We start from the raw sequence: 27,953 nt of genomic DNA, 5'->3' as shown, positions 1-27,953 counted from the left end.
GGCAGGGAAAGTCTTGTTCTTTGGCTCCCCCAGTATTGTTTTGTACGAGAGGCTTTTGGCAGCACGAGGCTGTACTTGCTGCCCTAGAGGTGAGGTGCTGCAGGACACCAGTCCTGTGCTAGGAAAAGTGTCCCCTGGGCTGGTGAGAGCTCTGGTCTTTGCATGGTAGCAGCGGATGGAAGCAGGGGATGGCCCCAGCCATTTCAGCGGTACAATACGATTTACAGCAAGCACATTTCTCAGGACATCTGTGGGGATAGAGCTTCAGTGAACATCATATATACACAGACAGCAGAGGGGGCTGGGTCAGACCCTCCACTACTGCAAAGCAGTCACAGATGGAATCTCAGGGTGGGAAGAAAGTACCACTGGTTTGCTTTTACATCCTGTACATATATCTATGAATAGCTCCTTGGCATTGGATGTTCACAGCCAGCGTCCTTTAACGGCGAGCGTAAAAAGGAGGTAAAAATGTCTTCAGTGACCTCCCCCTGGGAGCAGAGGGAAAGCAGCATCTCCCCCTCCCTTGGTTCAGCTGCCTGCCCCCTTTGCCAAGGGTGTTTCCTTGTCCTGGCACCCTCTTCCTCCTTGTCGGCCACCCACCACGTGCTGGCCTGGACCAGTCTTAAGCCCAGCCGTGCTTGCCTCATCTCCACTGCTCAGGGGCATCAGTGCAAGTCTGCGCCGGCTGCTCTGCATCTCCGCTCCGCTGGACAGGCAGGTGAACCGGGCAGACACAAGGAGACAAAACAAAAGGGAGAAGAAGAGAGACAAAGGGTAATCAAAAGGTCCGTCCACGGCTGCCAAAGGAAATCTCTCGCTGTGTTTCTCTGACCATACTTGTCCCAGCCACTACAGCTGCTGTGGGATCCCCTGTTCCTTGTAGCCTGTGAGGAGGGAGGGGAAGGGAACATGATTAGAGTTAATAATTCCAAATGAGGACTCTTGGTGAGGCTCAAACAAGCCACGAGCCTGGTTTACCAGGAGTGCCAAAAACCACCTGAGAAAACAGGAGCGCTGCCGCATTCCCCCTCGTGGCCAGGCTGCCCAGGACAGCCCCCTTGCCCTGCTTTAGCCAACAGCTGCCTGGTGCTGCCACCTTCCTGGGCACAGCCACGTGGATGCTGGCAGCCAGCCCTGCTGCTCTGGCACCCGCCTGCCACCAGCCCAGCAGGGGCACAGGCACCTCTGCTTGAAGAGATTGTGAAGGCACAGCAGGTACCAGTGGTCACCAGTTCTGGTCCAATAACCTAACGTTTTTATGGAGTGTGTTTTTCTGCAGCGCAGGGGAAATGGATGCCCTTGCATCCTGCTCCAGAGACACAGCTGTTCCCAAGCACTGCCCTGGTAAGTCGTGATTCCAACACCCATCTCTTCTTGGGATCTACTTGTGTTTGAACCTCATGCTCCCAGAGCACTGCCATGTAGGAGGAGGTCGGTTTCCTATATCCATCTTTTTGTTCCCATGCTGGCTTTTGCTGACAGCGCTCCCCAGCAGCAACCAATTTGTGCTGCAGCTTGTACATGTGAACAAACACCTGTTGGAGGAGAAGGGGCATGCCTTGAATCACGGGCTGACATGTCAAACACAGATCTTGGGATGCCTCTAATAATATTCTCACTGCCTGGTTCTGCGCTTGCTTTGCTCCAGCCCAGCAGAATTACAGGTGCTTTTGTTAAGGCACAGCAGCCCTCCAGTGGGCCTCGAGGAAATTGATCTTTTCAGCAGCAAAACCAAGGAAACAACCTGCATCCCTGTTCCTTCCCACTCTTTCCTCTTCCTGTGGCCATGAGGTTTGATGCACTTCCCAACCAAGACAGCAAAGCTCCTGGGTCCCCACTGTGTTGCAGCCACACGGATGTTGCAAGGGCTCAAGCAGCCTGTCCTGCTGTTTGTCACAGCTCCTTGGGGTCCTGGGGCCCCAGATTATTTATTGTCCTGCAAACAGCAGTTGAGGGCAGGCTGCAAACCCCAGAGGGGACAGCTTTATCCCCTGGGGAAACCAGGACAGGGAAGGGCCAAGGGAGAACACCTGCAGCTCCTGTGCTAGTACAGGATGATGAGAAAAATACTGAATTTTTTAATGTTTTCCTAAACTGTTGCAATGACTGTGCCAAAAGCTTTCCCCACTTTCCTTTCAAGAGAAGCTGGGCCTGTTATTCTGACTGTATCAATGCAAAAAATCTTATTAAAGAAGCAAACTGTCTTTTCTTGCAGTGCCTGGCACAGTGAAGATCTTTCAACCAAAAAACTTTTTTTAAATCTAGAGGGTTTTTTTTTTCCCCCTTAGCTTAAATAACATAAGTAGCCTTGAATTTCAAAGAAGTCTGAAATTTCGTATCTCAGAAGAATGCTTAACTTTTCAAACACTTTTCCGCTTATGCTTTGTAATATTTCTTTCTAACACTTACATTAGGCTTTTGTAAGTTCCTTACAAAAGCTGAACAGAAAATATCAGCAGGTGCCAGAACCCCTACCTTTAAGGGACTTTTTGCTGAACTAAGAATTGACTCCAGCGAATGAACTTTGCTGTACTTTGCAAAAAATCCACACATTCATCCAGGTTTGGCAGCCTGGATCTCCTGCTGTTAAACAAGCACAAGGGACAGAATAATGACACTTAACTGAATTTCTGCCTATTGTGTGCAGCTGAACAGAAAGACTCTCATCTTTTTCAAACAGCTTTTTCTAGGGGACAAAATGATGATTTCACATGCATTTATGTTTTAAGTGTGAGTCAGCTCTGAAGGCAAGGTGAGCTGGCTGGAAACTTGTCATTTGGGCTTGTCTACTGCATCGGTTTAGTTTGTTTGGGGAGCAGAGTTAAAAAGCCCGAACAAACAACCCTTCGGACCAGAAAGATGGAGCCTGCCTTAAATCTTTCGCTAAAGTAACTTATCTGTACAGCCATTTCTTTTATTGAGATACAAGAAAATTAAGATTGAGAAATTCTTTCAGTCTGGTTATCAGTGTTGAAAGTGGCTGGAAGGAAGTTACAGTGGCCAGGCCTGTCTCTTTACATGACCGTGAACCAAAAAATGACCTGTCCTATGATAAACTTGTTTGTTACAATACTTCAGACTTAACTTATCAAATAATTTATATGGGAAAATTGTTATTGCATTTCTTGCTTAAGAATAGAGGTTCTGTATGAAACAGGTTTTCATTAATATGCCTGCAATGAAATTGAGGTGCAATTCTGTACGACAGACTGCTCTGGGTTCGGGATTAAGTGGGCCTGTGCACAAAGTCACTGATTTAATCAAGTTTACTTGAAATTGCACTTCTCCTGTAAACCATTGCATGTAAGAATGAGGCAAAAAGAGCCCAGTCTGTGCACAGCCTGTTCTTCTGTGACTGGGCTGATGCAGAGGGTAGCTTCAGGATGTTCTCAGTGCTGGTTCCTGCTCTGCTCCAAGGGTGCCCTTGGGGCATCCCCAGAGGCATTTCAATGCTGTGTGAAGATTTTCAGCTCCCCCTGGGGCTGTGCAGCCACAGGACAGGCACAGAGACAGTTGGACACACACACACATGTAAAGGCACATGGCTGGGCTTGGGCTGGGAGTAGGCAGCACTGGCCAAAGTGAATTCCAGATGTTCTGCCCCGACCGATGCTCACTGCTCTCCATGGGAAACTGCCTTGGAGCGTGAGGAGGAGGAAGAACAGAAACAAACTTACCTTCTGAGACTTTGATGGTGAACAAAAGGAGGCAAAGGAACATGAAAGAAAGAGAGAGGGAGAAATGTAACTGTAGACGATATATCTGAAACACATGGAGAACCAGAATAGAATGAACAAACTGAGGCTGCAGAGTAAACAGAGAACAGCTGCTCTACCATCAGACATTCACACCAGGGTTAAACATTTCTTAAAATCCTTGTACTTGAAGTGGATCATTTCATTTGGGACTCTTTTTTAAAGATGATGGGGGAATCCTCATCTGCTTTTCCAGCCCCAAGCCGGACAGGCTGGATGGGCTAACACCTCTGAGCAATGCTCCCAGAAACTCTCTGTGCCATTGGCATTTTGTGGGTTTGTCTGAAGGGGAGCCACTGAAGGAAGGTATCAAACAAGACATCACATTGTACCAAAGGGCTCATGGCATACCATTCACAGTCCCAGAGTTGGGAAAACTAGACCTGAAGAGTTTTTGGCAGCTTCCCTGCTAAATTTGCTTGTGCCCAAAGGTAGCTCACAATGACAACATGCCTTAGCCTGTCTAGGTGCTGCAAACACTGGTGCTATTTAACATTCCTGCAATGTTTTAAGAACTTGCCCCACCACTGCATTTGGTAGGAAACTGCAAAAAAGGGTATTCTAGCTATTTTCCTTAGGCTTAGTTTGGGGGACAGTTCTTTTTTAGATTTTTTTTTTTAAGTGCAATAGGTCTAAGCAGGAAATTTGTCCTTGGAATTTTCTTCATCTCATGAAGGGTTACTGGTTGGTTTGTGCCTTCTGCTCCCCTTTCCTTCCCAGGACAGCTGTGTTAGCTGCCCTAGCAGGGGCCCTGCAGGGCAGAGAGGCTCGGTGATGCTTTCCCTCGGAGCCCAAGCGTACAGCGGCTGTGCAATCTGCTGCTGCTGCTCCTGGCAGGGTCTGAACAGAGTAATTAGCAAAGGACTGACAAGGATGGCATGATTACAGGTGAGTTCTCACTGCTGGCTGGCAATCAACCCCCAGAGTCAGCTGAAGTTTCCATCCAGTGATCCCGAGAGCCATGGTGAGGGAGGGCTTCCTTCAGAAACCAGGCTTGACTTCTGGGCTGCATTCAGCAGAGGCAAAACAATGCCTGGACAAAACGTCCCTGACTTGTGTCCCCTGTGCCACATCAGTGTGACATTACTGCATTATTTCTCTGGTGTTTCTGTCAAGAAATGGCACAGAACCTTTTATAGAGGCTCTGAGCAGGCAGGGACACCCTGGAAAAGCCATTCCACCATGTTCATTCTGCACAGTGGGGCTAATGGAGGTGTGGGCTGGGGACAAGGCGTGCCTGTACTTGAGAGAGCTTTGCCTGGAAAGCCTTAGGAGGTTTGTTTTCCAGTTGGTTTGGCCAGCTAATCAGCTCTGGTTTGCCTCAGCTCTGTGCCTTGTCCCCGCAGAGCTGGCGAGGACTTTGAGGAGAGCACGCTGCAGCAGCGCTGCCCAGCCATTTTTTTTGGCAGAAGAATTAAGTGTTCCCTTGTAATTCTATCTTTGCCTTCAGACCATAGGTACAGCAGAGGACAATTCCCAAAGCCATATGGCTGCTTAAAGAAGATATCTCTGGTGTCCAATGGGGCCAGCTGGCAGTTTGTTTAAATTAGCAGAGAAAATACTCTGTGCTGTGGTGCTGCCAAAAATAATTAAGTGTGACAGCAAAACTGCATTCACTTTATCTTCCTTCTTGGATGTTATCCAACTAAAGGGCTCCCTAGAGGAGATGAGAGTTGGACAGGACCCCCAGGTCAGTCAGTCTCTTGCTGTGTCCCACCTTGTCCTTGACAGACATGGGTCTACCCACTCCTGGAGTCTTCCAGGGTCAGAGGGAACATATCCTGCCATGCCTCCTCTGCAGCATTTTGACCTTACTGGAGGAAAAATGTCTTCCCATTTCCACACAGGTCCTTCCTGGTGTTATTTAAGTCTGTCTTAGGTGCTACCCTCTCACATTTACTCGGCCACTGAACACCATCAGCACACCTACTGTCTTATGGTTCTCTGCACTCTCTCCAGGTTTTCCACTTGAAGTACAGCCTCCAAAGCTGGCCACAAGCCTCACCACAGCTTTGTGCATGCAGAGAAAGGTGGTGGGATCAGTGAAAGCCCTACAAGCTCTGCTCCCACCTGCCTGTTTGTTCCCTCTGCAGCAATGTTCCTTCCCCCTGTGCTGCTCGTGACTCACTGCAGCCACCATGTCCTTCCTGAAAAACAAGTTGTCCCCTAGCGTGTATTTATGCAGTCCATTAATCCTTCTGTAGAGTTTTGGGCTTGTCCCTGCTGAGTAGCACTCACTGTTTCCAGACCATGTCTTTTCCTGGCTTGGATCCGGGCGCTGCCCTGGCTGTGCCTGCAGCTCTGGTGTGTGGCTGGGGAGCTCTTCTCCAACCCATCCCCAAGCCACAGATGAAAATACTGAGCAGAGCTGGATTCAGGAGAGACCTTCCAACACACCTCTCTTTATCTCTTCCCAGGTCAGGAAAATCCATTTAGAGGGAAGTTCTCAAGCGCATTTTCATGCAGGCCACGTCCCCCTGGCTTGCTGGCAGGAACGCTGTGTGAGACGAGGTCAGCATCTGAAGGTTGGGAGGGATGGCTGACTGCTGCCTCCTCACACAAAATTAATTCTTCTGCCATTGAAGGGAATCAAGCCAGTCTGACACAGCTCACTCTGGATGGTGACTTTGTGGGGGTGTTTTTTTTTTTATTTTCTAAATGCATGTGAGTCGTTTACTTGATTACTTCTTCCATAAAATGAAGTATACCTGACTGTCCTGTAATTCTTCTCCTTTTTCCCTTAATAAGGACAGTATACCATTATCCTCAGACAGAGTCCCCCTTTCCATGCCTAGGAAATAGCACTAGAAGATGAAAAGCTTCAAGGAGCCTCCTGTTTAAAAGGGACGTGGATGTGGCACTTGGGGAACATGGTTCAGTGGTGGACACGATAGTGATGGCTTAAGACTTGGACACAATGATTCTGGAGGTTTTTTCCAACGTCAGTGATTTTATGATTGTATGGTTCTAACTCCCTCCCAACTCTCTATCACCTAACAGAGAAGCAGGTCCAGATCCAGGGAGTGAGATGACTATCCCTTAGGGAAGCCTGAGCGGAGTTCATGACCCTCAGCTGCTTCCCACCCTCCTCCTCCTCTTGGCCAGCCCTCACCAGCTTAGAGGGGACCTGCTGTGTCCTGCCTTCAGCCAATCCAAACAGCCTGGCACTCTCACAGGGACACATGGGATCGACCATTTCAAGGCAAGGGGACTAGAGGTGGGCAGAAGTTTCACATTTTTTTAACTATTTCTCATCTGCACGCAGATTCAAGTTGCAGTGGTGTACGGTTTCTGTCCAGTGCATCCAATGGTTTGCACTCAAACAAAACCCAGCCAAAGCAAACTGGCAGTGTTCTTAAATGAAATGTCTTATTTTTTGCATTGGAAACATGGTTTCCTTCTTAAGGTTTTTTTTGGTTTTGTTTTTTTTTTCTTTTTGTTTGTTTCTTTTTTGTTTTTTTTTTACTATGATAACAAGAGCCAACCACTTCGGGTCTGATAGGGCTGTTTGATCCAGGTAAGAGCAATCAATCACCTCATTTTTGTTTTGATTAAGTTTTTTTCTTCTCTTCTACATCAACCAAGAGCTGCTGCATTTAGCCACTACTTTCTCTGCATGGCAAGTAAACTTAAAAGCAGCTATTTAATGAGATGGCAAGAAACTGCCAGGGGCTGCTGCTTGTCAGATGCTGCTGGTGAAACATAAGACATATTCACTCCTCCTGCCATTCTCTACTGGCACCAGAGGGATGAAATACTGCTGCTGTGCTTGGTGACCTCTTGACCTGAGCATTCCCACATGCTGCTCATCCATCCTCTGCCTCCCAAACTGCTGGAATCCAGCCAGATGTGGGAGAGAATGTTGGGGGTTACTTTCAAGCTGTATGGTCTTTCCCAGCAGTGAAACTTGAGAGGACCCTCCCAGTAAGACCCTCCTAAGCACCAACCCCTCTAGCTGGAGAGCAGGGCTTTGGAGCAAAGCAAGTCACAGTTTCAGTGGTGGATCCCTATCGGGACAAATGCTTTCCTGACTCTCTCTGGGGTCCTGCCAGACAGTGACCCACACACAGGAGCTGCCCTGCAGAGGAGGAGCAAAAGAGTTTTATGGTCATGAACATGCACTTAAGGTATTGCACACAAATCTGGCAGAGTCCTAAAGATACATCACACATGTACAGAAATACACAGTTTAGCCTGAGAAATAACCTGCTCTGCAGGTTCATCTGGAAGGAAATGTAGTAGGTGGTTTGCAGGGTAAAGCAAAGAGCAGTACTGTCTTCATCCTGAGGAAAACTTTCGCTTTGCACATGTTCAGGTTTTTAATATCCATTGTTTGCTCTGCATGGGGACTGCCTTAACTGATGCTGGCTTGGAAATTAGCAGGTGGTTTGGTGAGAGGGTTTAACCCCTGGGTTTGGCAGCTGAAAATGTGCACTTATTTCCTGCTTTTTATTTTTTTTCCAATTTCATCCATTTTGTCTTTAGGCAGGTTCCTGGCAACTTCCCAAGATCCTCTCTCACCCTCTGTTGTGCAGCCACAGATGTCATCAGCAGAGATGACAAAGTGGAGCCCCTTCACACCAAAAGGCAAAAGCTGCTGGTAAGATGGTCTCTGGGAGAAGGACTTGCTTGGGAACTGCCTGTCCTGTCAGTCTGGAAGATCTCAGACCTGTTTGGTTTGAGGGCTTGCCCATCGGCCTCTGCCAGCCTCTGGAAAGGGGCTGGGATCTTGCAGATGCCTCAGGGTGCTCCCTGAGCTCTGTGTTGCTTCTGGCTTTGGAGGTGAGATGAGGTTGTCACCTCAATCCTCTGCACCAGGATGCAGGAGATATGACACAAATTTTACACCAGTGAAAGCCTCTACCAGATGAAAGTTACAGACAATGTGTTCTGGATTTGTAATATCTAATAACTGGTGACTTAAATTTTGTACATTTAAAAAAGGATTCTTCTTTCCTTAAACTAAAGTTTTAGTCAACTCAAAAGGTGTATGAGTCATCATTCTAGGAGCAGCTAAACACTTCTGGCTCAGCCTAAGAGCTTGGTCTGAAACATGGAAAGAACTCTAAAACAATGGGTAAATATATCCTGGGGAGGAAGGGGAGGCTCCAGGAGAGTCCCCAGGGCTTTTCTGGGGACAACTGGCCCTGGGAGCAGAACTGGTTTAGAAAGAAGGTCTCACTAACCACAGATTTGCAGCCAGAGTCGCAAGAGAGAAAGGGCTTTATTGTTCAAATGGATGTGATCAGGGCAGAAGGGGCTCCAGACTGCAGAGTTCACAGTGCTCCCCCCTTCCTGCACATTTCATTTCATAAAGGGAAGTTCCTGACCCACGCGGTGGGATGGGAGACTCTCCCATGTATGTCACAGGGCCCATTCCTACTGCCTCCTAGCAATTTCTCTGCCTGCTGTGTTTCTCGTGGACTTGCAGAGCCCATCCTGTGGCTCTTCCTCCCTACAGTGCAGTGCAGCAGCTTGCAGGGACATTATCTGGGACCCAGTAGCATTGCCACGGAAGGGAGAAGTCTGGAGGGAGAGTGCACTGTACTTACTTGCAAGAATGACCATGTCCATGCCCCAGAATATGCTCATGATCCAGCCCACCATGACGATGGCCGTGAGGATCTGGATGAGGGCAGCAGCGATGTTCAGCCAGAAGACACAGCACATGTGCCGGTCAGGGAGGTCGGTGCGCGCCCCGCAGAGCACGGTGAACGCCGACACGAATGTTCCTGGGGACACAGAGTAGCACAGCACCCCATGACAGAGAGCCCTCTCCAGTGAAACACGGCCTCCTGCCACATCACTCCCCTTAGACCTGCTCCCCTCGGAGCACCTCACTTCCTCTATTGAAGCCAGGGTGGAAAAAGCACTCCTTGGGTTTTGGCTCCTTCCCCCTCCCCAACCAACAGAAACCACTTCTGCACTGCGAGGGAGTGCTGTGTAAATACATATCTGTGTATCTGTGGAAATACCTTTGTTCTGCCTGGTGACTCTCTCTTGGGGAGAAACACTTACTACACAGCAGCTCTGAAAAGAAAAACCAAACCCGGAGTTAGGGCAGGATTGGCTCTAGAAATCTCTGATGGTCTGGCAGTCTGTTACTATGCATAAATACTGCTCTAGAAGGAGCAGACACCAAAAGAAAAGGAGTGGAGCTGCATTTTTGTACAATGCTTTCCCCAGTCACAAGCTGCTACCTGAGGGCATGTTTTAAACAAGCAGAGGTAGCTAAACTTCTTAAACTGCTGGAGCCGGGGGGACTTGGTGTGACAGCCCTTGGCTGTGCTTGAGACTAACTTACAAGTCTTGCAACCACACTTTAAGCTTCCTCAAATGTTTCAGGTGAAGGATCTTGTTGTTGTATGAAAATTAAAGCTGGGGAGAAGACCAAAAACCTACACCTCAGGAGCCTTTCACAAAGATTCGTCCTAAATTTACGCTCTCGGACAAGGCAGATTTTTTGCTTTTAGCTGATATGTTGTGCTCATGGCTGGCTGAACCTCACAGCTCAGGGAACTCTTGTCTGTCCCACAAACATCATGAAGAAATACACACTATGGGTGAGGAGCAGAAGCAGCAGCTCCTGGCTCCTATAAAATATAACCTGTTGGCCAGGAGGTTCCAGAACCTCATCTAAGTATGGATTTCAACACCTCTTGGCATTATTAATTGTCTTTGGGTTTTTCTAAAACAAATACAGCATTGCTAAGGTAAGTACCAATGTGCAATGTTGACTGTATTGGATAAGAGTTCTGTGAAATACCTTCTTTCTTCAATATCATGAATTAAAATGATGGTTTTTACAAAAACTGCCTTTTTTCCTCTTAAAGGATGGAAGCCTGGAAACAGGCTGTAAGATGTGAATGAATGACATCCTCAGTGTTCATGAGTGCCTTGTTGGACTCAGAGGAAGGTGGGAGTCCCTTGGTTTGACTGAAGACAGGGATAAAACACTCAGTTTACACCCTTGTAGTAAATCTTATCAGACCAAGAGAGCAGAACCATCTGGTTAGAAGTGAAATTCCGTTTTGTCCTGTACTGCCGGGGTGGTGGAAAAGAGAATCTCTCTTTCTTTGCTGCCTCTTCCTCAGTGGGTCACAAGGATAACAGGCAGCTGAGATGCCAAAATGCTGGAGAAGGCTGGCTACAGCCTATTTTTAATCCTGCCACCCTCTGTAAGCTTCAATTCCAGCGTCTTCCTAACACCCCACCAGCTCCTAACACCCTGCTCATCTTCCTGCCGCTGGCTGGATCCGATTTCTTATTCCCACCCCCTCCCTGTGGCACCTGCCAGAGCTGGGCACAGAGCAGGCATGGAGGGGTGGGGAGTGAGTGAATGCTGCTGGGGCAGGGCGAAGACTGCCCTACAGCAGAGCATCACTGGCAGGGACAAGGGCAGCATCTTCTGCATGAGAACCACCCCTGGGCTTCCTCCTCTGGCTTTCATGGGCAGGGTTGCACCCCCTTATCCACAAAAAACAAAAGGGTCTGCAGAGAGGAAAGGGAAAGTCATTATAAACCCGAAGGATGTTGTGTATATCTCCCCATAGCCGTCCTTTGCTCTGTGGCATTGTCTTCCACTCCCCCATGTGGGATTATGTGACATCTCTGCCCTGTTTCACCCACCTTTTTTTTTCCTTTCTAGTTTTTGCAAAGCAGAAGGAAGCCTGAAATGTTTCCTTCATGCTTCCTGAAAGTGTTGCCTTCAAAACTGCACCACAGCACTCTCCGAGATTAAATATGGATTGAGGCAAGATCAGAGAATGGGTGTTTGTGTTCCCCATCAGGATGAAAAATCTTGCCAAATGTAAATGCCTATCTCTTTTAAAAATGAAAATCTTCCCTTCTTGCCTTACCTTTAACTTTTCCAAGATGTGTTACAAAGAAAAGGTCATAAATGAGCAATAATTCTTAATCTACAGCTTCAATTCCTTCCAGTGAAGCTTTTAAGATATTTACATCATTAGAGCAAGGTGCTGAATTAGCCAATTAATGCCATAAATAACACAGTGACTAAGCTAAAGTCTAGTCCTATTCAGAAAGGAATAAAACTAACAAGGCCTTTAAGTGTCCTCCTCTGGACTGGGAACAGACACAGAAACTGGGATTAAAATCTTACAAACCTTGGCTTCTGATTCATCTTCAGGCCACTTTGCTACTCACGGGAGCCAATTCATTTTGCCAATGTCAGTGCATTTTCTTTATTGCTTATGATTAGCCAATTTTTGGGAGCTTGCTGGCATTTTTGAATACAAGACTTCAGCCAGGCCAGCAGGCATAGGATGGAAGAATTTTTCCTCTACCCCACATATGCTTGAGAACGTGAAGCAGGATTAAGACTCTTAAATGCCTTTGCCAAAGTAGATATTTTCCCCTTAGGAAGCCATTGTGGTTACATGCTGAAAAATATGGAATTATTTGCATCTGGAAACAGAGATAGGAGGAGGAGGAGGAGGAGAAGGAGGCGGAGGAAGGTAAGCAAGCTGTATCTGTTGATACCACTTGGCTGCCTCAGAGCTGGGGCACCAGACCATTTCCCCCCCTGACCAGGCATTCAGACACTTGAATCCCTGCAGCCTAGAAATCCTAAACCTGCAGTGCCAGCTGCTGGGGTGATGTTGGCCAAATGAATCATCAGTCCAAAAAGGTCTCAGGTTGTGAGTGCAGTCAGCAAACACAAACCAGCAGCTCCACGAGCAGATATAAACTGAACGCCCATGCAGTTATGCCACTATAACACAAGTAAGTTATAGTAAGCATTTCTTCTATCTTCCCAATGGAAAACACCCAAACTGCAATGAAATCTGGGATTATTCTAAATCATGAATTAATATGGCCCCCTTGGGGACACAGGGGAGGTGATGAAGATGCCCTGTCCTGTTTTTAATGAGTCTGTTTGTTCAGCCCCTTGCAATCACCTGGCTGAACTGTGCAGCCCTTGCTGCACCCAAAGACAGCAAGTACCAGGGGCTGGGCAGAGGGATGGGTGGGAGCTGAGCATTGCTCTCCTGGAGCAGCTGGGAGGCAGAGGGTGAAGGCACCATGTGCAGCGAGGCTGTGAGGGAGTGTGACACCAGTCTTGCTCTTCAGACTCGTCTCACTTGGGGCAGTGTCAGCCAGCTGGGGCACCCACATGGTACTGGAATAGAAAAAGAAGCCCGGGAGCCTCTGCTTGCTTTGGCTGTCAGCACAATTGGGGTATTTTTAGATTACACCAGTAAATACAGAAAGATGCTTGTTTCTAGCAGTTTAACCCATTGAACACGAAGGGGATGTGTTATCTGCAGAACAACACAATGAAATGAAGGGACAGAGGAGGGGGTTCTGCCCTTTCTCTCCTCTCTGGTCCATTGTCATGCAGGATAAAGACCCTTCTATGGTGTCTGCTAGTACCTTGGCAGCCAAGGTCTTCCCAAGAGTATCACCTGCTGGTTCCTGACCTCACAGAGTACAGCAAAATAGTGTGAGAGAGATAGTTTGGGGTTTTTTTTAATTTTTCTTTTAGAGCAAAACCTCACACCCTGAAGAGGGCTCCCCTGGTTTCCTATTGTTTGAGTCATTCATCCAGGGTGGAGAAATGCATGATGTCAAGACCATGGCCTGTCCTGAACACTCTGTTACCTGTGTTATCTGAGTGCAGAAGGGAAGGTGTTATGGAATACCTTAAGCTGCAGGAGAGATTTTCCTCTCCTGTTTTTACAAGAAAGCCTATCCTGGGCACTCCTGCAAGAACTTTAGTCAGACACAGAGCTTGGCACATTTCATGTGGAGGACCAGGCATGGCACCTTCCCAGGAACATCATAAGTGGGAGCCTGGTTGGAGCTGGAAGGAGATGGGACACTGATAACCAGAGTGTAAGTGCAAGTCACTTGAGCAATGCAGACAGCTTAGTGGGCTTCCCACTGACTGCCAGGTATCCGAGACTTCCCAGAAGAAAGTTTCTCTGCTGCAAGGAAATCGCATCTGATGGGCTGGTACAGGTAGAGGAACAGCAGAAACCCAAATTACTGCAATCAGGGGCCACATGTGGAGACGATGGTGATTATGATCCCTACCCTACAAAAGCCTGGGAGCCAGGGTGGGGAATATTTATTCTTCTTCCTGAAAGCCTGGAGAACATTTGAAACATTCTTCTGTAGTGCTGGGAGTAAATAAGGCAGTATTATAATGCCTCCTTTCCTGCTCCCAGAGAGGAAAAGCAGGGCCACGTCACAACTCAGGAGCTGGAGCAAAGCTGCAGGAAGCACACAGGTAAAGATGGGAACAAAGCTGGAGGTGTCTGTAGGAGCAGGGCTGTTGGATAATCATGGAGAGCTGTAATTAATGAGTGTGTATTTTGTGGGGATGAGCTGTACCTGTGTATTGTGTCAGGGGAGCGCTCTGTGTGGGGATACGTCTGGTGCACGTCTTTGAATTTTCTTAAGTAAAATGATTATTAGCTGTCATTAAACAGTGCTGGCAGGTATGTGAGGCAGATGTTGTAGATGTGCTGGCTCTGGCTCGTGTGAGTCAGAAAAAGCTGTGCAGAAATGGTTGTAAGGAGTGCACTCCTTGCCTTGCTATAGCAGTGAATGTGGTACCTATTGGTCACGACATCCTTGGCTCCCTAGTGTCATGAACTTGTTTTTGTACTCTAGTTAGAGCTGTAAAAAGTTGTTTCAGGTGTGAAGGCCTCTCCTCTTTGGCATCAATCCAATGCCAGCCGTAGCCCTTTGGGTTATGATGAGGGAAACCACTAAACCTTGGTTAAGGAAGGGGTGAGGTACTATCTGCTGATGCTCAGCACCATCCCCACCTCTGCTTAGGTGGGTAGAGCTGGGCTATGGAAAGGATGCTATTAACAAGATGTTAAAATGGAGTTGCAAAATATCAATGCCCAGGATGACGATCTGCTGCAGTTTCCTAAAGCAAACAATTGTTTGAGTTATTGCTTGAGGAAACAGATGCAAAGTAAAATGCCCTGGAAGCATTCTGGCCAGTGTGAATCCTCACCAGTGTCCCCAGTCTCCACCTGGCTGGATCTCACTGGGGCTTGGGCTGCATGAGAGTGCAGCCAGTGCAGGTGTGTCACCTAAACCTCCTGAGATGAGTGCTTTCTCTCCAAGCTTATTGCACCTCTCTGAACAGAAAAGGCTGGCTCAGGAAAACACTTGAGTTTCGTTTGTAACTGTTGCAGCTTGTGAGTGCAGGGCACTTGTCAGGGTCTCTACTATGTCTCTTCTTCCCATGGGTCCCCCAAAGAGATGTGATTGCAGGCAGTGAACCTCTTTGGTTGGCAGCAGAAGTAGAGGTGTGGAGGCTGCAGCATGTCTCCTCTTGAAGGAACTCACCTTTACTGAGTACCTGGCTTCGTGGCCAGCTGTGCTCCTTTGCAAGGGGGTAAATTCCTACCCAGTTTCCTCAGAGGTACTCCAAGCAAGCAATGGAAGACACCAAGCCACTTGTCATTTGTAGAAATAGATGAAAACCGGTCCAGTATAACTGCACTCCTTCTCTGACTGAGCAGTCTGGGAGTGCTGAGGAACTCGTGGTGCTGCTCCCATGGGCTGGGCCAGAGATTAATGCAGGTTATGGAGGCTGGCATGGACACCGCAATTCCTCACTGGTTGTTGGCTGCTGGGTTTGTTTCTCGAAGTCTTTTCCAACATTAACAATTCTATGATACTATGAAATATAAAGACCGTGGAGGTGGCAAGACTGCAACACAGCGCTGCAGCACCAGCAAGGCTCAGCTGTCCCCCACATGCAACCTGTCAGGGGCATCCCCTGCATCCTTCCACTTGTCAGCCATGGGAGCAAGTCAGGACTGAGTACAATTACCTGCTTTGGGTTTTTCTTTCCCTAGAAATAAGCACGTTTTAGACCAATATGTGGGCAAGCTATTTTCCCCCTTCCAGTACCCATACAGACTGAAGACTGCTCCTGCAAATACAGTGCAAGGGGGCTAGAGTCAATAGGTGGTTTTAGCAATTTGAGGGGTAAGAAGAGCAGGAACAGTGGACAGTTTAGGAATTAGGAGGTTTACTTGGTCCCTCTTAGAATTAATCTGAATCCCACGAATTCAGATCTGCCAGACGGGGACATGATGACACCTTGGTGTCAAAGCCATCACCTGCAAATGCCAGGTCGTGTGGGCAGGATTTGGGCAGGAGCAGCAGGAGGAGAGGGAGAGGAGAAAGGGAAGGAGGAGAGAGTGGAGGCAGCAAACGTGACAGAACCTAGATGTTGCCATGGAGAGTAGCTCATGAATTTTTCCTCCGTGGCCTGCTATTAAAAATGTTTTGTTTAGCTTCTGCCAGCACATTGTTTTTATTTTCCCCTTCCATATCCAAAGGACATCTAGAGGGAATTTTGGCTTCTTCCATTCCCTTTGGCCTTGCTGTGGACAAAATTATACAGTCACTTGACAAGGGAGAGCTGGCACCTGCAATCCTCATCTCCACAGGGTTTGTTCCAACTCCCGAGCCTGCAGAAGGCAGGCTGTGCATGGGATTAACTCTCTGTTTTCCCTACACATGTGGAAAATGACCAGCACATCCCAAAGCACTGTGTGCCCATGCCTGATCCCAGCTGTCCCAGCACCTGGCTGTAGCTCCAGCATGGAGCTCTGCATCTGTTTGCTTTTAGGAGCTTTGTGTCATGTGGTTGGAACACACTTGACAGTGTTTGTGTAGCTTCTACAGGAGACAGCCCACGTGCAAGTAAAACAGCAGTGCCTTTGCATCAAAAAGGACATTTTTCTCATATTTAATGCTCTAGAAAAAGTTAACTCTTCTAAAAATGCAAAGTTTTTACATGAAAACTTCAAAGCTTGACTGCAACAAACTTTCACAGACTTCCAAGGCTAAAAATACACAGCAAAATCTTAAATTACATGGAGGGGGGATGCATAGAGGTGAAGTGACTTACTAAAGCTTCGATTATACATGGACCCATCAAAATTATTTTTACTTTGCAGCACTGCAATGTTTTGAACACTTAAAAGCAGCCACCCATAAATAGTGAGATTGAAGTACAGCTTGTTCCACTACCAGACATTCCACAATCCTTGGGTGAAGTTTTCCAGTCTGGTCCTAGGGTTTAATTCTGTTGTTAACTTGATGCACAAAATTAAGGGTGTGCTTGAAGTATTTGAGACTGGAGAATTTCTGCTGAGCAGCAAGTGCAAGACCCCACTGCATAATCCTCGGTGGTGGAGCAGACCTCAGAATTCTGCCAGGACTTGCTGAATTATCCTTGCAAGTTGCACCTGCTTGATTCCCAGATTGCTGGTTTTTTTCCTCCTCTTGGAAAAATGATGTGGTCCCAGAACCACCAATGACATTTTTGCATCATGCTTTACAATAGTAGGAGCCACTGTAGAGAATGTATAACTTCCCAGAAGCGGGGGGGAAATATTGCTACATGGACACCTGGACATAGGAAATGGGAAAGTTGTAACAAGTAATACCTACCACCTACAGTCAAGGAATATGAATTGCTGGAATTAAGCTCATCAAAGTACATCAGAAGTGGATGACAGCCCATCTGCATGTTAGGGAATGAAGAGCCAGGGAGGTTGAACCACCTGCCACTAGTTCTGCTGCCAGCCAAGGGCACTGCTGTGAAAACAACTGAGGCACTGCAGCCTCACTCCTGATCAGTGCTTTTTTTTTTTTTCCCTTCCCTTTACTAATGGAATGGAGGGAGGATTTTAATTAATTTGCATCCTTATTAAGTATGCCAGCATTCAGACAAATAGTGCAATTGGCTCCCAATTACAACAAACACGAGGGAGAACAAAAGGCACGACTGCTGTTTACAACACAGGGCACTTTGCTGAGAGCTCATCTGACCTAAGTGGACTCATTCCTGCTGCTCTGTAATTTTACCAGCAATTTAAAAGCTCCTTTTTTTATGGAATCAGCTGTGCTGCTGGTTTCTCTCTATTGTCTCCTGCCATGCAGAACTTTCTATATTTATATTGTCTACTATTAAACCAGGTACTTACCCCCCCCCATTGTGTTCCCTTCTCCTGCCAACTGCTGAGAGCACCCATTTGGATGCCCTGCCATGGCTCTCCTAGTCCAAGGCTGCTCTGCACCCACCCACTGCAGGAGCCTGGGACTTAAATGAGAGAGGAACCAAGGAGCCAGAAATAAGCATCCACTAAAGTATCTCTTATTTTTAAGACTCTCTTTAAGACTCTGATCCTATTCACAGAAATGAATTTTCTGTTTTCTTGATGTACATCCAGAAACAAGCCGCAAGTCATTCTTTTTTGTGCTGTTGATACAGAAGTAATTTTAATCTGGCTTTTCAACCAGACTTGACCAACCTGGAAGATTCAAAACAGAATGTCTGGGGAGAACTTCTCCTTATTTCAGAGAGGCCATGAAACCTCCTACAAGAAAAGCTTTCTGATAGCTCCAGTTTCTAAAGGATGCTGGAAGTAAAAGCTGTGTAACAGCAGAAGCATAATGAGGAAAAGGCTATGGATTCTTTTGAGCTTTCACACAGGCTCTTTCCAATTATACATTGATGAACTGAAGTTTATTCTTAATTGTCTGTGCCAGGGAAAGCTTTTCCTTGTCAGGCACAGGGCAGGAGGAAGGCTGGCATGACCTTCCAGCTGCCACAGGAGTTCAAGGGCTACGGGGTGAAGCCACAACAAATGCTCACTTATCTTCCTGCCTCTGCCCTCGCTCAGGTTAATCAAGTGCCATTAGTGCCCATCTCGGGGAGCTCTAATTGAGCAGAAGGAAAGCAGCAGGCCAGGGGCAGTGCAGAGCTCTCTCCAGCCCTGCCTGCATGATCCAGCCTGGCAGCCACAGCTCCAGGCGAGGTCTGCAGCTGCTCTGCCTCCTCTGTCTCTATCATCAATGCCTTGCAATGAATTTAGCCCTTTGGAACTCCCTAGGAGCATCTGCTCTGCTCATGGAAGGATGGATTAACTACTTCTAAGATTGACTGAGCAGTGACTCTGAGCTTGCTGTGATACCCTGGAGCCCTTAACTGTGAAGACAAATCATGTTAATTAGGCACTACCAAGACACAAGACAGAATTAATCTAATTAGAAGGTTAGATGGGGATGCATAGCAATTAGAGGTTATTCTACTGAACAAGGCAGCAGAAATGCCAGTGTAATAAATTGCATCAGCCTCCAAAATCACCTCAAAGTACAAACTGTCTTTTAAGGACTAGAGGAATGTTAAACAAAACTGACATAAGTGTTTGGAGATCTGCAGTGATAAGTATGCAGGAGACTAACAAAAACCTTTTCATCTTCTTTTATTAATCCAGAAAACTCAGTGGGCACATTTTATGAGCAGGGACAAAGTGGACACAAGAGAACTGTGTCTCAAGAGAAAAATGTCTCAGGCAGGGACAAAACAGGACATAAGAGAATTGCACTCTGTAGCTAAGTGGTGTGGTGCTGTACCCAGGAGTCTGGAATATGATTTGTGAGACCAGAACTCCATCCTGGATTTACAGCTGCTTGCTAAGTAATTCTGATGCTGTAACTTTATTCTTATAATGCCAAAGTAACATTATTAAGGTGCTAATTTAGAGAGTCTGTCCAGAAATTTACTGTCTAGCCTGATGGGGCTGTATCCTTGTTGTTCTGTTCAGTGCTGCCATTAGTCAAATAGTGACCAGGTCTTGCTTTTAAAGGACACTTTTCATAAAACCATTATTCCTAGATGAAAGGTAAAGCACTTTACCTACTAAAGGCATTGCTGCTTTGCTGATGGACATAGCATCCAACATATTTAGAAGATGGTGCTTTACGCTCTAGGTTTGGCTTTGGTACCTTCAGGTGATTCAGACACTTTACAAACAAAAATCTCATTTCATGGTCATTTACTTGACTGAGAATATCAAGATGTTTTATTCTATTCAGCAAAACCGTTAGGGAACACTTCCCTATAACATTTCCCACAATATATGCAGCTTTTGCATTCCTTTAAACTGGAGCTTCCCACGTTCCCATCCCTGATGAGCAGATTTGAACATGATGGATTCTGCAGAAGAGCAGTGTGGGATGAGGAGGACAATGATCCACACAGAGCTGAGCTGCAGCAGCCCACAGCCTCCTTGGTGAGGGTACTGTAATTCTAGAGGTAAAGCACAAAGCCAGAGGAAGCCTCTACACACAACCAGCCCTGCCCCTGTGGACAAGCTCTACAGTCTTCCACAGCCATTTTGGCTCCCCTTGGAAAGGCTCCAGGCAGGCCAACAAAAGCAAGGCTCTTCTGGCAGTGGAGAAAAGAGCTGTGGTACCTTGTGCCTCCCATCACCCCAGCCCAGGCTCCATAAATAGTGCAGGCTAGAATGACCCCGGACTTTCCAGACTCTGTGGATGTGAGCACCAGCCAAGACAAATGAATCGAGCCCAGACAGAACAGTTTTCTAAAAGGAAAATTTCTGATTAGGGTGGAGAAAATGTGGATATTATGGAGGCTAGTGCGTGTGTCAGCATCAGCAGGTATCCCGTGATGCTGTGAAGGAGGACCTGAGCAACCTGCTCAACTTTAACCCACTTGGAGGAAGGACTAAGTGACCTCCAGAAGCTTCTTCCAGTTCCAGCTGTTCTATGATATTTCAGTAACTTTAATTACTCCACACAAAGCTTAGCTGATCTGTTTTTTTCTCCAGAGCCACGTCCTTCTGCCATCACGTGTGACAGCCCTTGAACACAGGCCTCTTCATGGTTTCTCAATTTACTTTTGAAAAGCTGCTCTGGTTCTAAAATGTGCAAAGTACAATTACTCTCATGGCAATCAGAAAATTTGCTTGTGAGTTGCTGATGGCACCAAAACAGGTGAACCTCAAGTCACTCCTCTGAGCTGTGCGTGCTGCTGTCAAACATCTCAGACAGCCTCTGAGGGGAGGTGCTTTTGTACTAACCAAATACTTTCCAATATCTGCCAACTAGCTACTGGTCAGCACTAGATAAAAATGAATTCATATGTTTTGTAGATATCACAAAGAACTGAGCTCCCAACATCACAGCAGTGCACATAATGATTTTGAGTAAAATACGAAAAGTAATACCTCCAGTGTACAATGACTCGAGGACCTAATTTTTCCCAGGCTAGAGGAGATTTATATGGAGTGAGGTGTTCCAGGAAAAAGGGTTATACAGAGAAACTCAAAATTAACATTGTTTCACCCTGCCTTTTTTTTTTTTTTTTAATCTGATGTGGAACAGGTTACAATGAGGTTGGGAACCATGGTAGCATGGTTCAATACTCCTGTGCAGGACTGCTGGAAGCACTTCTCTCACTGTCAAAAGGTACAACTGAGATCCAGATTCTTTTCCAGAAGTCACACTGGGGGCAGCAGACCAACCATAACACCTGACCCTGCATTGCAATACAAGACCTCACTATCTAAACAAAGATGTTGTTTCTCTCCTTCTCTACATCCTCCTGTTTGGCTAACTGGAAATCACTAGTGTCAATTTTCCATCGTGTTTTCTAAGCAAGGCTGTTTTTGGGAGAGTACTAGTCCAGCAGAGGAAAGGGAATTCACATTTGCCACTTGTTTGCCCAGCCAGGGCCAGGTTTCAAGTGCTGGGCAGTCTTTGCACCCCACAAGACTCTCCCTGGGCCAAAAGCTCTTTCTGCATTTCTTGACTATCCCCAAAGCTACTCCTCCCATATATTCTTGGGAACTGTGTACTGTGTCTCTCAAGAGCCCATGGCTCTCTGGAGCAGCTGAAAAAAACTTTGTAAGCTCCCACTCACCAAGGACTGCCTTTTGCACCTTGCATGGCTCCTCCAGTTCAGGACTCTGGAGCAAGCAGCAGGGCAACCAGAAGAATGCATTTCCTTGGAAAGAAGGAGTGGGCATAGAAGGAAAACATTTCTTTCAAGAAGGCCAGGCACAACTGAGGGACCATCCATCTAACCTTTATTAATTCCTCTGTTGGTTTACTTTTGCTTCTGCCAAAAAATACATCTATATTGGGCCCAGATTCATCCTTGACATGAATCCACTGACTGAGTTACACTGGGGATTAATTTGGCTCACCAGGTCTAACCTGATCTTGGCAGCAATTCTGAAGTGCAGATTGCAGAAAGACAGTACTTTTAAATAATAGTCACAGACCATGGCAAACAGCATGTGCCTGCTGCTCAGTATGAAACTCATAAATTCAAACATGGCTAACATGATTAGTATGGACACATCCTTAAGCAGAATTAGAAATTGTAGAAAATTGATTCTCTATGCATACATGTACTTTCCTAACTTTTTAGCAAGTCTGTTGGGCTGTGTGAGGACCAGGCTCTGCTCAGCAGATGGTGTTGCTCTCCTTGCTCCCCAGCTGAGCAGGCCCAGCAGGTACCTGGTGATTGTGGTAGGTTCTTTGGGCTTGCCTTGTGCCCAGAAGCTGGAAGACTCATTCTCCAGCTTCTAAGGGCCAGCTGGGGCTTAAAGTCTTTATCCCACATGGATTCACTGGATCAGCATTCACACCACAACATGAATTCAGTTTATGGGACTGCACAGCTGAAACTAAGGGAGAGCTACACTTTACCCTGCTACAGAAAAGGTCTCTTGCAAGTCTCCTACCTCAGCAGAGTTGTGTCAGTCATGCAGCTTCACTTGTTGCTCCAGCTCCCCTAAACTTCCTTCCTCTCTTGCTTTATCTTGGAAATGTTGCAACATTACCTAAGTTTCCCTCCTTTCACAAATGAGGTTTCTGTCCTCTGACAGAACAGCTGAAACAGTTCTCAGCAAGGTCTGCAAAGAGTCTGGATGAGTGTCAGGACCTGTGATCCATGTTTCTGGTTCCTAGCTCTGGCTTGCACTAGGGCTCTCTGCTCTTTGACATCTTGCCATCTGCCTCACTTCTGTCTCCTGCCATGTTCTCAGCATCTTTCATTCTTTGTTGCCATCCTTCTCTTCCTGTTCCACAGAGGTGCTGACTCAGCCTGTGCAATTTCCTTCCTCATTTTCTGCTCCCTCCATACCATACCCTCTTTAAATTTCATCTGCACACAAGCCTTTGTGTGCCATCTCTGTTTCTTTGCCAGTGACTCAACTCCTGCATCTCTTTAGGACACTTCTCCCATATTCTGCCCACTCCTTCTGGTCTCTCTGCTTGGACATCCTCTCCTCTTAATGAAGATGGCAGAGTTGAACTCCATTTCTTTGCACAGTGAATGTTTCTTACTGATGACACCACCAACCATCTTTTTGTCAATCTGGCTTGCAAGGACATAGAAAAGGAGGATAATTATGTATTTAATTCCTCCCTCTCCTTTCCCCATGCACTCGGGTCACTCTACTTTTCTTCTCTCTCATAAAATTAAATATTTTTCCTTCCTTATATTCACCTACTCTGCAGCCAGAATTCCCTTTCACATGCCACATCAAATGCTTTGCCATTTAAGACTTTGCTCTCAGAGCTGGTGAAAACCTGTTGCTGTTTTTATTTACAGACATCCTGGAACACAAATACCCTACCTTGAATTAGGGATTTGTTCTAGATGGTGTGTGACACAAGGTAACTTGCTGTAACTATTTATTTCTGTAGTTAACCAATGTCCTAGTCTGTATTAGGAATCTATAAAGGCTGCATCAGTTAAACCATTGTTGTGTCATTCTGTTTTTATTTATAGGTCAGATGCTTTTCTTGCACGTGTAGGCACCTGCAGTTCTAACAACCAAAAAGACAGGCAGCAGGACTTTGCCCTGCCCAAAATTCAGTAATATTGCTTCTTCCCACACCCTTCTTCAAAGCATGGCTCCTGTGTGCTCTGATGCTGCTATACGCCTCGATGTTCTCCTCCTACTTAGGGATTCCTTACTCTTCTCTGCTAATCCCTACACATGTCTGAAGTGTATTTCTACAGTCATTATAACTTCCTGCACTTAAACATTAAATTACCCCATGTTTCTAACTAAAATAATTCATTTTTCTTTTAGTGATTAAAAATGTAGCACTTTTTCTTCCCTCACATTTTACAAAACACAATTTCTAGTACAGTAGTGTACAAAAGCAACAATCCAACATATCAGAGCTATTCTGCCATCTTTTATTGTGCCTGCAATAAAAAAAAACATGTATTTTTTAGTTGTGATACACAGAACAATCTGGTAGCAGAAGCCTGTTATTGTCATTCAAAGGACCATTTGTTTAACCAGATGCACTCATGAAAAATTATCTTAAATTTTACAGTTAGTATTTTTCAGAGAAAAGTGTCTGTTTCATGGAAAATCCAAAGACACTGATGCATGAAGACCACACCATAGAGCAGTTGCATCTTACTCCTTTTCTTGGAGATGGATTGGAACAGCACCACCACCACTCTGGGACATCAGTCATCCACAGCAAACCACACCTCTGTCTCAGGCACAGGGAGAGAATTAAGACAGTGTAATACTCTAAGCAGAAGGCTTTACTGTAGGATCTCACATCCTTAGTGATCTTTTCACTGTGCACTACAAATGGAACCACTGACCTACAGCAGCTCCTTGTTGGGAAATCTGTAACAAGTTGATTCATGGGACAGCAAGGGAGAATGGAAGTTTAAGTTCAAAATGCACAGAATTGAACTCCTGACTGAGAAGTTGCTAAGGGTTATGCACACTCCATTAGTTCTCACCCAGAAAATGCTCCTCATGTAGAAAAGGAACTTCAGCACAGAGCAAAAGCACTGGGTAAAATTAGGGTCAGGGTGGGTCTGGGGTGTAGGTGGAACAAACCAGCCTAAATGTGTCATTCATGAAGGGTCACAAACCACAGGGAAGTTCCTGCTGTGTTCCCCTGCAAGAAACTAGAGGCAGCCCCCAGATGTTTTAGAAATCCTTGCATTCACCTTTGAAATTTGCTCTGTGCTTTTTTTCCACTGATTCTCAACAGTCAGCAAGACCAGATTTGGGGTGGGAAGAGGACTGGATGGATGGAGTGAAAATTTTGACTGATTCCCCTTAGTTACTCATTGAGTTAATACTGATCAAAATACACACAGAAGAAAGATCAAAGAAAAGAACAATACAGGGGTGCAAGCACTACTTGTGGGGTAGGAAATTCCCTGAATCTTAGACCGCCTTGAGGAAGAAGGAGTATCTGGAGAAGGTGCAAATGCATTTGTTGGCAGATTGGCTGCAAAAAAATGTTGTTCTGCACAAAGCAGAACCTGTGTGGTGCTGTGGGAAAGCTCAGTCTCATCATTCCCAGACAAGTGACAAATCACACAAAGCAGGCACATCACATGCACTATCCATGGGATCCATGTGAAACATCCCATTTCTAGATACAGGATTAAGGCAATACAAGTCTATTGGAAAAGTGCTTTTATTTTCCTGTTAGTGAAAATTAACAGCTGAGCCAAACTGCTCAGCAGGGAGAGTGTAACATTGGCTGGTGCTGGGTTGGAGACAAACAACACAAGCCCTGTGAGGAATGACTGAGGGAGCTGGGGTTGCTCAGCCTGGAAAAAAGGAGGCTCAGGGGTGACCTTATCACTCTCTACAACTCCCTGAAAGGTAGCTGTAGTCAGGTGGGGGTTGGTCTCTTTCACCAGGCAGCAACTCACAGAACCTGAACTCCTCAAGCTGTGCAAAGGGAGATAAAGGTTGGAAATTAGGAAGAAGTTTTTCACAGAAAGAATAATAAAGTATTGGAATGCTTTCCCTGGGGAGGTGGTGGAGTCACCATCCCTGGATGTATTTTAAAAAAGACTGGATGTGGCACTTGGTGCCATGGTCTAGTTCAGGTGTTAGGGCATGGCTTGGACTTGATGATCTTGAAGGTCTCTTCCAACCTAGTGATTCTGTGAATTCTGTGACACGACACTCTTGTGTTTTGTGTGACGAAAGACTAAGCACTTTATTCGTGCGAACTCTCCTTAAACAGAGAGATTGAATTTCCTGGGCATACACATGTGATTTGTTACAGTCCCAGCCACTCATTTCCTTGGCCAATGCTACATCTGCACTTAGGGTCCAACAGATTGGCTGGGATTCTCTGCATATTTTCAAATCCATCACTCACTCAGGTACCTGCCTGCTTCTAGGCTGGTTGGGTTTCAGACTGCAGCTTTAAACCACCTGCAATATGCAATGTAACAGGAGAGAACACAAACATAATTCTTACCCTTCTCAAATGTCTGGCCCTAAACTATTTATAATACTTCTGAATTTTTTTAAACATGCACAAGTAACTGCATGTGTTTTCCTACTTGTTCTGTTTCAGACATATTCTCTCTTCTCTCATAATGGCCATAATGACCAAGAGCAGCACTTCATCTAAGTCTATTTTAGCATCTCATAAGTACTAATGATACCCCAGTGTATGTCTGTGGAATTACACATGGCAATGTTCTCTTCCTTCTGTTGAAGAATGATAGAAGGAAGGCAAAGAAACTAGAGCATGGACCTTTGAAAACACTTAGGCACCAAATTCCTACTGAAATCAAGGAATTCTAGGCTAAAGCATGCCTCAGGCCATAGTGAAAAAGCCATCAGGTTGCTCAATCAAATTCTGGCTTTCCTAGTTAAGCCTTGCTGCCCTCCACGGGTTTTGGCTATAATGAAATATATAGATTAGGATTACAAGTATTGACCAGAAAATAAGTGTTACAGGACATTAAGGAATGTTCATCTGAAATGTCTTTCCCATGCTGTCATGTTTCTTCCTGCTTAAGTAATGCTAATGACATTTCAGGAGGATTGTTATGACTTAAGGAGAGCAGAACTGATCCAAAAGTGTCCTATCAAGTGCTTATGCTGTACAGCTATATTAGAACTTAATAGGTTGAAGAGGAACAGTGGCCAGGCAATTAATGTCTTCTTAGTATAGCTTATAAACCTGTATCAGAGTCAGCAGAAGGGAACATGTACCCGTGTCACAGCAGGTTCAGTGCAAAGTCTTTCCAGAGCTCTCCTAAACTTAAACTTGGCCTTTAACTGTGGCTTTGCACCGAGTTCTTGGTAGGTGGTTTTGTCTGCTTTTTCTTGATGTGAGGAGCTGTCATCTCCATCCAAGGTCAAGGGACAGATACTATTTGTAGAACTGCCACAATCAAGTCTCTGATGGATATGCCAGTGTCCCAGCAGTCAAAAGAGTGAGAAGGGAAACCTTTCTCCATCAGTCATCACAACCAGGGCTTACAGCCAGGCACCATCCTGGCTGGCTGGGGTGAAGTGAGGAGAGGCAATAGCCAGTTCTCAAGAGTCCCCTGGGCTCACCTGTCAGCCCTACTGGTAAATTCAGCAGCTCTCAATGCCACTGATACAGAGCATTCAAGGACCTCTCTCATGTTTTCTATCCCTTAGATAACGCATGAAGGAAAGAAATGTTGTGAACATCCAGCACATCCCTCAAGGACGGGATCTGAATATCACCATGAGCAGCGCTGAGAGAACACATGCTCAAGGTGTTCCACAGTCAGCAAAGCCCTCAGGATTTTCAGGCTGGGCTAAGGAGGGATGCTATGGAAGAGCAGGACAGAAATTGCTTTTCCCCTGTTCTGTTGCCAATTGTTCCACACGCTGCAGTCCTGTGGGGTAAATTTTTCCTCGCACAAGCTCTCCACAAGCCAGGAGTACCTGTTTCAACATGAGTTCTCCATGCACATCTCTCTGGGATGTTCTCACAGATGTGTCCCCCTCCCTCCCTCTCAATATGACACGTTTTGGGAAAGAGCTACCAAAGAGCTGCACTCTGCAATGGTGGAAATTATAGAAATTATAGGGTTTTATGTTGAGTGCTCATAAGAAAGAGAGGAGGTCTGAGCTTCAAAAATGCACACATTCCATGAGACACAGCAGACGTGTATGCATTAGGAGACAGCAGGGAGGTCCAAACTACTTCAGTTCTTGGAAGGATGAGATGAGATCCAGAAAGATGTGTGGGCAATGCCTGAAGTGTTTTGAAACTATTGAAGCAAACACCTTATTTTGCAAACCAGATAGTGGGTAGCTTTCATCTGACCTAACTTTGGATATCTGCAAGGGAGGTGTCTTGATCTGAGCCACTTACCCTTTGGAGGCAAAAAAAAAAAATAAATAGAGGCCCCCAGAAGGTGTGGTGATTCACTTAATCTCATTTAAAGAGATGAGTAATATGCTGGTAGTACCTAATTCCTCCATAAAAATTATAAAGGTAACCAACTTGGGTGCAAGGTTACATGAAGCCCATCTAAGCTGCCAAATAAATGTGTTTGCCATTAATCTATTTTGATTAAATAAT

The 27,953-nt window shown here is 46.0% G+C and overlaps 1 protein-coding gene across 2 annotated transcripts in view; it reads right to left on the bottom strand.

Annotated features, from left to right (window-relative positions):
• Window positions 1-852: 852 nt before the first annotated feature.
• The window catches only part of STUM (stum, mechanosensory transduction mediator homolog), a 40,267-nt gene continuing 13,166 nt past the window's right edge, over window positions 853-27,953 (bottom strand). The window contains exons 2-4 of one of the 2 annotated variants that reach the window (XM_062489336.1): window positions 9,311-9,490; window positions 3,681-3,689; window positions 853-887 (exon numbers count right to left, since the gene is read on the bottom strand). In XM_062489336.1, coding sequence (XP_062345320.1) covers window positions 853-887; window positions 3,681-3,689; window positions 9,311-9,490 — 224 coding nt within the window. The remainder of the gene's footprint in view (window positions 888-3,680; window positions 3,690-9,310; window positions 9,491-27,953) is intronic. The other variant, XM_062489337.1, reaches the window with a different exon arrangement.

The sequence above is a fragment of the Cinclus cinclus genome, chromosome 3, assembly GCF_963662255.1.
Source record: "Cinclus cinclus chromosome 3, bCinCin1.1, whole genome shotgun sequence".
Classification (NCBI taxonomy): domain Eukaryota; kingdom Metazoa; phylum Chordata; class Aves; order Passeriformes; family Cinclidae; genus Cinclus; species Cinclus cinclus.
This window is presented reverse-complemented; position numbering and strand designations above follow the sequence as displayed.